This window comes from Photinus pyralis, unplaced genomic scaffold (assembly GCF_008802855.1).
Source record: "Photinus pyralis isolate 1611_PpyrPB1 unplaced genomic scaffold, Ppyr1.3 Ppyr1.4_LG4, whole genome shotgun sequence".
Lineage (NCBI taxonomy): Eukaryota > Metazoa > Arthropoda > Insecta > Coleoptera > Lampyridae > Photinus > Photinus pyralis.
The window spans coordinates 46,595,459-46,607,488 of record NW_022170511.1 but is presented as its reverse complement, the minus strand read 5'-3'; the positions used below and the strand labels follow the sequence as shown (position 1 = coordinate 46,607,488).

The window sequence follows — 12,030 nt, the reverse complement described above, 5'->3', positions numbered from 1 at the left end:
TACTAAATATCAAAAACAACAGTTGTGTGTACGAAAGAATATCACATGTATTACAGGGACCATTACTTTATTAAAAAATAACCAATATCTATTATGCCAGAGGGGCGCCGTTTCATACCAATCGAGAATGATCCATACAGAACTCGGAATTTGTATTATTTCAACGGGGAAAGGGATTTAGTTGAAGATTTGGCTGATGCTACGTTGGAAGCGAGAGCAGATATTCTCCTAAGTGACTTGGCCCTATACCTGTATACGAGACGAAACTTAGGGTCTGGTTATAAAGTAAACATGACTCAAATTAAAGATTTGAAGATTTCCCAGCTCTACCAACCTATAAACGACAATTTCTTCATAATCCATGGCTGGCGAAATTCCTACCTATCCAAAGTAAACACACTGCTCACGGAGGCTCTTCTGAAAGCGAGCGACATGAACGTTTTTGTTCTAGATTGGTCTATTAGAGCAAACGGATCGTATGTCAAAGCATTTCGGAGTGTTGAAGTCGTAGGTTCTCATCTGGCAAGCTTTATTAGTGCACTGCTTCGAGAATTTCAATTAGATAAACGTTCAGCTGTACTCGTGGGTTACAGTCTTGGGGCTCATATTGCGGGATGCACAGGTGCTGCCGTCAATGGTACGTTGAGGAATATAGTAGGGCTTGATCCGGCAGGCCCACTGTTCACTCTGACGAATACCAAAAACCGTCTAGATAAAGGGGATGCCGAATTCGTGCAGGTTATACACACAGCCGGTGGGATGGCTGGATTTTTAAGTTCAATTGGCCACGCTGACTACTTCCCAAATGATGGGACACTTCCTCAACCCGGATGTGGAGCTGATCCGTTGGGTAGTTGTGCTCATGGTCGAGCGTTTGTGTACTATTCAGAGTCTGTTACTCGGAATGGATTTGCAGCTCTTCAATGCAGCAGCTATAAGATGTATCGAAATGGAATGTGCGCCCACCAGCATTTATCTTACCTTGGTGGACTACACATCGATACAAGGTATTAGATTATGTTTGATGTGATACTACTAAATTATTGTTTAATTATTAGCGCAAATGGAGATTACTATTTGGATACTAACATGAATGCACCTTACGGAAGTTAAACCTACTAGTGCGAAATGCCAATTTGAACCGAGACCTGCACCTTTTCTTGTAGTTTGACACTACCGATAAAACAGTAGTGTACTGTAAACTATTTATTTCAATTCTTCGTTAGTCACAACAGTGTAGACATTTTGCGACTTCCGCTATTATACCGTTAAATGTTGTTGTATTGTAGTAATTCCTCCTTTAAAAGATTTGAAGAAGAAATGCACGTAACAAACCACAATTTTTTTAACAGCGGATATCTAGGAATGAAGGAAATGTAAATCAAAATTTTGAACTCAACGTTAGAAAGTTAAAGAGAGGTAGGTATACTTTTACTTAAACATCGGTAATTACGGTGATCTTTTTACAAACTAATATATCTTCGTCTTCACGAATGAATTGCGGTTTATTCGTCGATTTAAAAGTTGTGCCACAATAACAAAAAAGTTTTGTTGTACATTAATTAGATAATTACATTCTTGGTGTGCAAAGGTTAAGTACAGATTATGCGTCATTGAAATGATATCTTGTGCTAAAATACCGGAAAACGTCAGTTAACCAAACCTGCAACAACCCTAGCAACAACCTCAATTTCGACCTCGAGTTTAACAACGAGACTGGATCTTCCTCCAGTCCACTATGTAAGGCAATTATGAACTTGCGCGAATTATTATTTTTTTAACTTAACTTAACCTTGACCGCTCCTTTGGCAATGACACCAAAACCCAAATTGGCGTAAAGTAAAGTAAAGTAAATTTTATTTATTTCATACTATCTAGTAATCGCCGCTTTCCCAGACTGATTTGAGTCTGGTAAATCGTATTTTACCAGACTGAAAATTTTTACCAGACTGGAAATTTTGCCTAGCAACCGCAACTGACATCCATCTAAACGTATGCATTGATATTTGTCAAACTACTGTCAGATCAAACAAATGAAGTGACTTTTGCTTTTATTTTAATGTGTACCTACAACATTCTACTCAAAATGGTATTTTAATAGAAATAGAGCAGTAAGTATGAAATAAAATGTTTTACATTATTTGTATGTCAAATCAGTTTACGTTACTCGTTTCGAAATTCCTGCCTCAGCTACGCTTCGGCAGTAAACATCTCACTCGTTAACGTAAACCTTGATTTACCATACTCATATGTAAATAACTATTATTTCATACTATCTAGTAATCGCCGCTTTCCCAGACTGATTTGAGTCTGGTAAATCGTATTTTACCAGACTGAAAATTTTTACCAGACTGGAAATGTTGCCTAACAACTTCAATTGACATCCATCTAAACCTATGTATTAATGTGTCAAACTACTGTCAGATCAAACAAATCAAGTGATCGACTTTTGCTTTCAATTGAACGCGTACACGTTCTAATCAAAAATTGTATGGCATTTTAATAGAAACAAGAGCAGTATGAAATAAAATGTTTTACATTATTTGTATGTTATAGTATATTAAGTATGGAGAACGGTAAGGGATTTTTACCGTTCGAAGACAATTGTTTGGAGGAGGAGCGAAGCGACGACTCCAATTATTGTCTGAGAACGGTAACCCTTAACGTTCGACGTGCTTATAACATTTTTTGCGCGATCGAAATTAAATTTATGCAACCAATATAAATATGCACTAAGAAATTAACGAGCAGAATAAATCGAAATGATCGAAGTGGTATGGTGTATATCACTAGGTAACCAGTTTATTTGTCAAAATTGAAGTTAATAATTTCATAAAAATGTGCATGTGTCTGATGTAGTTTACTAGCTTTGAACTTCCTTTATGACTTTATGAGCGTCTTGCTATAGGAAACAACAGCACAAATTGTACGTTTAATGTACCTAACAATAATTAAAGATTAAATGTAATGTAAGACTGTTGATTTTTAAAAAGGCGTCGGTAAGTATTTTTGCTGTTCTGTTTTTAGATCGGTAAGTAATTTTGACGTCGTCGTAATCATAGCAACTGGTAAATTCTACCTACTGTCATGGAAACACCCATGGTAAATAGTCAGAAATGACCGATCGCGCAAAAAATCAGTTAACGTTACTCGTTTCGAAATTCCTGCCTCAGCTACGCTTCGGCAGTAAACATCTCACTCGTTAACGTAAACCTTGATTTACCATACTCATATGTAAATAACTATTCCCACATTATACACATTAATGAATCTATACCATATTAACTAAACTGAAGTAATACAAATTATAGAATATCGTAACTAAATCAAAGTGTATTCTACAGAAATTCTGCAAAGTTTTCAAAATTACTGTTGTAAAATGAGACCTTTCGCCGCAGCCCTTGATATTCTTCCTGGAGAAACCCACTTTGGACTTACAACTTTAAGTTTTTTGGTTAATAAATAGGAAAGGATTAAATCAGAGCTCTAAAGTACCTAGGAACTCTAGTACTACTTTAATTTTAAGTGCATGTTTAAAAGCAACGATTCTTCAATTAGAGTACGGATCGCTCAATTAACCCTCCCCAAATTTACACTGCTATGTTTGTGTTGAAAAGTCACATACATAATACCTACTGGAGATTCTGCCAAGCAGATGGTCGTCCGAGTGGGAGAGCGGTTACTGAAGTCCGAAAATGAATGTGATCGTAATTACCTATAAACGTTGAGTGAGAAATAGTAAAGTAAAATGTAAAATTGCGATACGTATTCCCCATTTCATTGACCAAAGCTTCCTGCACCCCCTCGCCCCTCCACAGTGGGTGGGGTGTGAGTATGGTAGACGTGCGACTCTGATGCTTAAACGTCGCTCAAATACCAAGACCTCTGAAAATCGACTACTTTTTGCGAAGTTGCGGAGGTACTGACACATCTCGGTGCCTTTTTAACAAGTGGCGTATCCATATGTCGGTGCTTGAATAAGCCTCATGTAAATTAATCAAGTTGCGCCTCTTTATATTCCTCACTCAACGCTATAGAGGATAAACTACATTTCCACATTGAGTGGATAAAATATTAATATTAAAAAATGTGATGGAGAAGTGAGCAACTAGTGTACAGTGCAACCTTGCTAACCGGACCGTTCCTCAATCTGGCACGTTCGGTAATTCGGGGTCTCTGGGACAATATGTAATTTTTGATAAAATGTATATAGTAAAGAAACAAAAAAATTCCTAGTGTGAAAAATTACGTACTTGTGTATACTTTGTATTTCTTTGTATAATTTGTAAGCATTTCCCCTAGCATTTCCATTGTGTACATACATTCATGGTAAAATTGGCGATATTTTTATTACTCTCGATAAGCCGGATTTCAGTATTTCCTTGGGTGATGATAATACTGAAAACGAAATTAGAAAATTCGAAAGCTTTCGCAAATTATCATGTACACAAGCGGGCGGAGGGAAGGACAGAAAGTTTAAAATCATGAACTCGCCTAGGAGCTCGTCAATAAAGGAAGAAATGCAAGCGGTTGTATGTGGGGTGAGGTAATTGAAGCTCCATTTGACGCAAATCATGATATGTGTAAACCGAGGTGTAAACTAATAGCTGAAATTTGATCAAGTTATAGGAAACTATTTTAGTTTCAGTTATATGAAAACAAGTTGTAAATCAGCATATGCATGACTAAAGCGCATTTTTGGTCATGCAGGTCAGTATTTTATTAGCGAAGTTTAAAATTATCGATCTCAGGAGTAATTTTGGCTGCGTTAAATAATTAATTTGATTTAGTTTCAATTGAGTATACGTCTTTATTTTGTAAAACAAATCACAAAGTAAATAATAAGTTTTTATACTGGTAGCGCTATCTAACGGTAAAATTATAGCACCTCCGAAACCCATATCGAGATTATTTTCTTCACTTATCGAACTCACAAGTTATCTAACTCAAAATAGACTAGTGCCTGCACATCTACACTATAGCAGAAAGCTTTTAGTGAACATTTGAATTCTCTAGCTATTGTAGTTGTTGAGATCTCACGCGGACAGCCGGCCTGCCAGCCATAAGGAAAATAATTTTTTTCAAAAATTCACTTCTTCATTTTTAGTAAGGGAACAGTACTCGACTGACGGGTGTAATACAGTACGTATCATGCATATTTGACTACCCCAGCTGATCACTTTTCCCTCGACAAAAATGAAGTATTTTTTGTAAATCCAAACGACATCCGGTTATGTTTTTCTTTTATCATAGTCCATGGCTACTTAGACTAAAAGCTCGTGAAAACAGAATCTTTATAATTAATTTTTTCGCGTACAAGAAGAGGTAGAATTATCGTTTCGCATGATTTAGATGCAGAATTTATATCTCTATAACTTTTATTCGAAGTATTTTTGCGTAAGATTAGGAAACGTTTGCGCAAAGAAAAAGTAATTTCCCATGTTAAACGCCTATGTTCCACTTTTCGATTTACACCCTGTACAATGACCTACAGTAATTGCACAATTAATTACAAAAATTATAAACATTCTTAATTGTTTAATAGAACCATATAGGTATACGTACGTAGTACTTGTGCAAAATCAAAATCATGCCGAATTGCATTCGTGGTCATAATTTCAATCAATAGTGAACAAAACTAGACTTTTTTGTCAATAAATCGTAAAAATCGTAAAACTTTCTTTTGCTTGATGCCGAAATGTTGCTAAAAATCTTTTTAAAAAACCTTATCATATCTTTGGTGGCGCGGAATATTTCTAAAACTTTTTTGTTTCTTATGGTTAAAAAATATTCGTAGCAATAGTAAATAACTAATAGTAGTTTCATTAATCTTCTATAAACTTGACCTTTAACAAACCTCTCTTTCATATTATCCACTTGAGTAGTAGGTACCTCTGTGCTTTTATTCTTAAAAATATTCCTAATCGGCTTAGAATCTTCCTAAAAATGCATTTTATCCTATTTGAAACATTGTATTTCATAAACGTTCGAAGTCTCATTAGAAATCTGGAGCATATATTGCCAAAAAAAGGATATCTTTTATTAATATACAAACCAGTAAGTTTTAGATCGTGTTTGGAAGGAATTTAGTACTGTGCACGTTGACTAAAATCACTTACTTAAAATAACTGATTCAGATCGTCTCAATCCTTTCTGTTTATAGATAGTGTTTCCCATATTTGAAGCTAATATTCGAAAAACGTAAACATCGCTGGCCTCCATACTAAGACGTATATGTTTGTCCTTTAAATCGGGCTTACAGTTTTGGATAGTTTAAATAATTACAGCCCCAAACAAATTTTTTTTTCCTTTTGTAGGTACAAAGTATCAGATTCCTATTCGCAGCTTGTCGTTGGATACCATGTAGGTATACAAGACAAGTTAAAACGAGGGGAAGGTTCTGCAGATAGTAATATTAGGAACAATATTTATTCGTAGGCATTTAGATTACCAATTAGGGGGTAACCAATATTACATTATATATTAATTTGCGTTTAAATAACAGAACTATTGAGAACTCAAAACTCGAAATTTCTAAAATCCATTTATTTACATGCACCCTTAAAAATACTGCACCTGTCACTATAAACCTTTGTATGATTCGTATAAAGTCTCAAACGCATCAAACGAATCCAAAAAGAACTGCTCATCAATATTAAAACGTTGGTAATGGTGCAGGTACGCTCTACTGCCAAACAACGTCCATGCATCATCCAGCACTCCCTTTAGAGACAAACACGCATAATTGTTATTTGTTAAAAAAGTTACAAATTTTTTATTATCCTTAAAGCTTCTGATGTGATAAAAATTTGATAAACAGTACTGTGAAGGTACCCATCCGACGTACAAAGCGGAGTCGGCGATCTGTGATAAGTCATCAGCGGTAAAAGGCGTACTCCCTCGGCCGATCAGTGCGTTACCCGTACACTGCATCCTTCTGTTAAATTTTCCCAAATAGTCTTGCAAATCCGGTTTAATTGAATTTCTGATTTGATTGATAAGTACGGACCACGTTGTCGGAGCCTCGAATTTCAAATACTCCTTGGAAACGTGCGGGGCACTTTTCACTTGGATTAGCTTGAATATAGGATGGGGGGTTAAACTTTTATGTATGTCCCAAACACTTGTGTTTTGTAAGGGCTGAAACGTCGCAGCTAACTGTTGAGCAATCAGGCTGTTAATGTTCAGGAATGTGACGTTAGCTACCGATAAAAGCTTCGAGCACATCTTGTGCATGGTGTCGTTTTCGTATAAGTAAATTCCGTCAGTTACGTTGCATAATTTTGCCAGAGTTAGTAGGCTGTTATAGCTTTGAGTGACAACTTCACCGCGTTTGTACGGCAGCACAACCACGCCAGTGATGAGTTTCTTGGGGTATTCATCCCGGAGTATTTCGAGCGTCCTGCTCCCTACGCCCGAACCGGTACCACCAGCCGATCCCAAAATTCCCATGATACCCAAGACAGTTCCATCCCTTTCAATCTCCTTTCTCACTCCGTCTTGAATGTCTTTCGTTAACAGCTCGCTTTTCGTGGTATACCCGTATGCCCAATTATTCGCCGCTCCCCCATGCGATTTCGCCACGACGTTGCGAAATTTGTAATGACCATTGGCGGTAACGTTAGCCACTACTTTACTTTCGGTATCTATTAGTATTGATCTAACTTCCAAAGCTCCACTTTTGTTGACAGTGAACCACTTCTTCACCGACTCTGTCACATACTCAACGTTCGCCTTTTTACCGACGCCGGTTTTGGACACATCAGTTTTGATGTCGCTGTACAATTCTTCGTATAGGGCTTTTCCGATCTGATTTCCGCATTGCCCAAACTGTAACGTCAGAATGCTCATGGCCTTTCCATACCAGATGGTCCTAAATAGAGTAATGAGAGGTTATTGTGACTTAAAATTTTAACCCAAAAATTAAACTGTCATGTAAAATGAGAAAAGTTTGTTTGTGCATTCTATTACCAAGGAAAATTTTGAACAGTTGAGAGGAGGCGAGAAAAAAAGAACTCGCGAGGAATTTTGGATCCACTGCAGTCATTATCTGCAGTGCAATAGGTATTTGCAAAAACCAATTCTTCCTTTGACATTTGTGACATTTTAAATAGACAATTACGATTGATCTAGAATACGAAAGTGACGTCGTGTAATCAGTAAGCCAATTATTTCATTAGTGACCCTAGAGGTTTAATTAAATTTACGAATCTCTCAATTGACCGAAATAATTTTTAAGTTACAATACAAACACACGTTAAAACATAATCTACCTGCAGGATCCGCTACAATCGACTATATCCACCTGTTTGCTGGTATTTTACACTCACTCTGTTGTATATTGATCGTGGGGTTCAAAAGAAATTTACTTACACACGTGCAAGAACGATACAAACTGCGTTATCTTCGGGCGTAAGCCAAAATACGTTAAAACACTTTATTATTCAAACACGAGTTGTAGTGTTCTGCTATGATGGCTCGGAATGTAGTTGTATTAGATGGCGCCATCGTCACAGCAAAGCAAAATGGTTGAATTCTTATTAATTTCTGTATTTCTCTTCTTGTTGAGCAATAAGAAATTTTAAATAATGAGTAGAAAGCATTTCTCTACTGTAACAAAGGGTACATTCTGAAATTTATGTTAGGTCACTGTACGACATTTGCTAAAACATACATAAACGAGTATCACAAGATGGCAGCGTAACGTAGAAATCAGCATTGAGTGAAGAATCCTTCACTCAACGCTTTAAGTTTTCTTTCTTATGGCAAATTGTTAAGTTCAAAGCACCCAAGATTTGCATACTGCTAGTTGCCAGTAGAGTCAAGTACATACTTCTACTTTGTAGGTAAAACTATTTAAGCGATTTTAGCAGACACTTAACACAAAAGGCGAGGGATTTTGGTATCATTCCTCAAGGAAACCTGTACCTACTTGTAAATGCCTAGAACTTAAAATTTCCAATTGCAGCACTATACCTCAGTAATGCGAAGATTGGGAAACCTTAAACTTCCTATATTATCAAGTACCTACCTAACTTTGCACAAACGTAACCTGAATATTTTCAGTAGATTGTAGATTGTGGACGTATTCAAACTATTCAGATAGATATGAAAATTACCCATTATATAATAATCTAGCCCTTACAATCTTATGAGAAAAAATTGCTGGAATTTGCTTGTAGAACTATGAAAGATTAGCAGTTCATTTTACACAAGCGAACAATAGGATTCTAAATTGAAGGGGGCGTAGCGCCCCAATTAATTTCATTTCTGATGTGTAAAGTAGCAAACAACAGCTTAGATCCCAAATTTTCATCACCACCACAACAAATAACTCAAAATTATCTGACATTATTAATTACTCCCCACCCATAAGATTTGCCTTCTGATGGAAATATTCAATTATCATTCGTGTAATTCTTTTGCCTAAAGTCAAATATAATTTCATTCTTTCTCCCATCATCCAAACTACTGCGTTCTAACCAAGCTCCGACGCATTAGATCGTTCCTCTTTTCTTGTTTCAATTTCCCTGCCAAAATGTGTTGTCCTTTAGTACGTCTAATAAATCATTTTGCCCACGCCCTTACTCTCACCAATTTAGTCCAGTAATTATTTGGGTCCATGATATACCTAGGTACACATTCCTAGCTATCACTAAATTCTGTGCTGCTTTCATCTTTAGCTCTTCTCGATTTATTTTTCGAACGTTTTCCTTAGGCCACTCATTTTCTTATTTTATATTATTTTTTGACCTCTGTTCTCCGAGTATTTTCTCGATTACCTCCTCACAAATTGAATTCCAACCACAAAGATAAAACCCCCCTTTTTGTAGGATAGAGAATACTTCAATATACTTTGTGATGGCTTCTCCCTTAGTTTCAACACAATCTAGGTAATCATTAACGTAGAGTTTAATTTAATATACTACGGTACAGCTTCAGGATTTCTTCACCCACCCTCTCCACTATTCCTTTTTGAATACATTCATATATATATAAGTTACCTTTTTTCCTGAGATTCTTAACTTTTTACAAGCCTCGTATCTATTAGTAAGTACCTATCCTAAAAAGGTGTCAAGCGCAGGGAGGATTTTTACCTATAATTCTACAACGTAATATAATATAGATAGAATATCGATAGACTTGTTTACATTTTAGCGGAAAATTTACCTTTACCTTTACAAGGTGAAATGTTAAAAGTGGTAAATGCCTGGTTACCGCTGAAAGTAGTAGTGGACTAAATGAAAAAGTATGGGTTGCAAGTCTTTAAAAATTGTAGGAAAAGAAAGTTTTTATTAAGAATTTCGTTTAGGGAAAATTGTGAACTTTCTTGTATCAGGCCTTATTAAAAACATGAGTTTTTAAAAAATTTTATGTTCGTTTGTAACGAATATAGTTTAACCCACGTACGTACACCGAAAGAAAACCCTTAAAGCCCACTTTGTAAACACCTGAAAGAGCGAAAGAGTTAGGCGTAATTTTTTTGGTAAATCAAGTTCATCGGATATTTTTTGGCTCTGGCAATTTGTGGCATTGTTGCGAAACTCAGTGTAATAATTGGTAAACTTGAGGGGGAAGTTTGAAAGTCTGTGCAAAAAGAATCGAAAGTAGGTTAACTTGTGTGTTACGAGATGGAAGAAATATAATATAATTCTGATAATGCACGTAACACCCAATTTTAAATTGATAAAGAGGTTCTAAGGTTTATGAAGTCCAAAGTGCCTCAAAAATGCTTTTCATTCAGATTTTCAAGAAGACTTTTAAGCTCATTTATTCTAACATTTCTACGAAGACTTCCAAAGGAATTCTTACACGAATTCTAAACATGTTCTAAAGCTATACAAAGAAGATTGGAAAAACAGTCAAATTCCTAAAAAAATTCTCAGATAGGTAAAAAGATTTCCCAAAATGCTGCGGATATTTATTTAAAAACAACCAAGAATATTCTGAAAAAGGTTTTTAAACAATTTCTCACTGTGACCCAACATTAGCACTTAAACAAGATTTCAAATATTTGTATGAAAACAATTAGCTGTGTTTCTAAAAAAAATTCAGAGATCCCTAAACGGTAATTCAAGAATTATTTTTTAGAAATATTCCAAAAAGCTTTTCGAAAAAATGTTTCTAAAAATTTTCTCTGCATAAGCAAATTTGCAAAAAGGTGCATAGTAAAATTAATAGCAAGATTCATAGAAGTTCTTATAAGACCTTTAAAATTCTCGGTTTTTGCTTTTAAACAATTTGAAGCCAAAGAATGTTTTCAACAAGAGTCCTAACACGTTGTTTGTTTCACACAAATGCACCTGACATTTGAAAATCAATGGCCGAACCTGCGTTAGAACCAGAGACCCTTTAGCCTTTAGTAGAGCAGACACTCCACTACGCCATTCGAACTGCCCAAAAGTCCTCTAAAAAATTCTAAAATCGTTTTTTAAAAAAACCTCTGCCAAAGTTTTTAAAAGATTTATAAAAAGAAAGTAAACAAATTGTTCAAATTCTAAAAAACCTTTATAAGGTGATAATTAATATTTTTAGAACATTATCTAAAGACATTTCTAAAATTATTCAGAGGTATTGCAATAGTTGTTTTGAAAATTTTAATGAGATGTTTTGGATGGTCTCTAAATGTCCCACCTTAGTTTACTCACGAAGGTTTGTATTACTATTTTCAAAGTAGCTTTCCGTCAAAACCCTTTGGAATATCCCTAAAATCATTTCTAAAAACATTTCTAAGACACTATTAGATCCTCAAGATTTAGAATAGGTTTTTACTACGGTTAAGATTATTTTTAATAAAAATCTTAAGGATATGTCTAATAACATTGTCAGAGGATTTTAAAAGCTGCGCCAAATGGAGTTTTTAACACGATTCCTAAAAAGATTTTAAGGACGATTCTAAAGAAGTTTTGAAGTATGTTTCTCTTACAAATTCAGAAAGAACTTCTAGTTTGGGTCCGGAGAAAAAAAAATCTGGGGATTTTTTAAATTTCAAAAGTAGGTAATCCTAAAGAAATTTTTAAGATCACTGGT

The 12,030-nt window shown here is 35.4% G+C and overlaps 2 protein-coding genes across 2 annotated transcripts; one reads left to right on the top strand and one right to left on the bottom strand.

The window, feature by feature from the left end:
• The first annotated feature begins 269 nt into the window (after nt 1-269).
• LOC116167659 (pancreatic triacylglycerol lipase-like) lies at nt 270-1,155 on the top strand. The gene is made up of 2 exons (XM_031483093.1): nt 270-1,007; nt 1,059-1,155. Exons 1-2 carry the CDS (start codon nt 292-294, stop codon nt 1,111-1,113), a joined length of 771 nt encoding a protein of 256 aa, XP_031338953.1. The 5' UTR covers nt 270-291; the 3' UTR covers nt 1,114-1,155.
• Nucleotides 1,156-6,423: 5,268 nt separating this feature from the next.
• Nucleotides 6,424-8,428, bottom strand: LOC116168804 (tubulin delta chain-like). Its single transcript, XM_031484793.1, has 2 exons — nt 8,274-8,428; nt 6,424-7,873 (listed from the first exon to the last, which is right to left on the bottom strand). Exon 2 carries the CDS (start codon nt 7,849-7,851, stop codon nt 6,583-6,585), a length of 1,269 nt encoding a protein of 422 aa, XP_031340653.1. The 5' UTR covers nt 7,852-7,873; nt 8,274-8,428; the 3' UTR covers nt 6,424-6,582.
• Nucleotides 8,429-12,030: the final 3,602 nt, after the last annotated feature.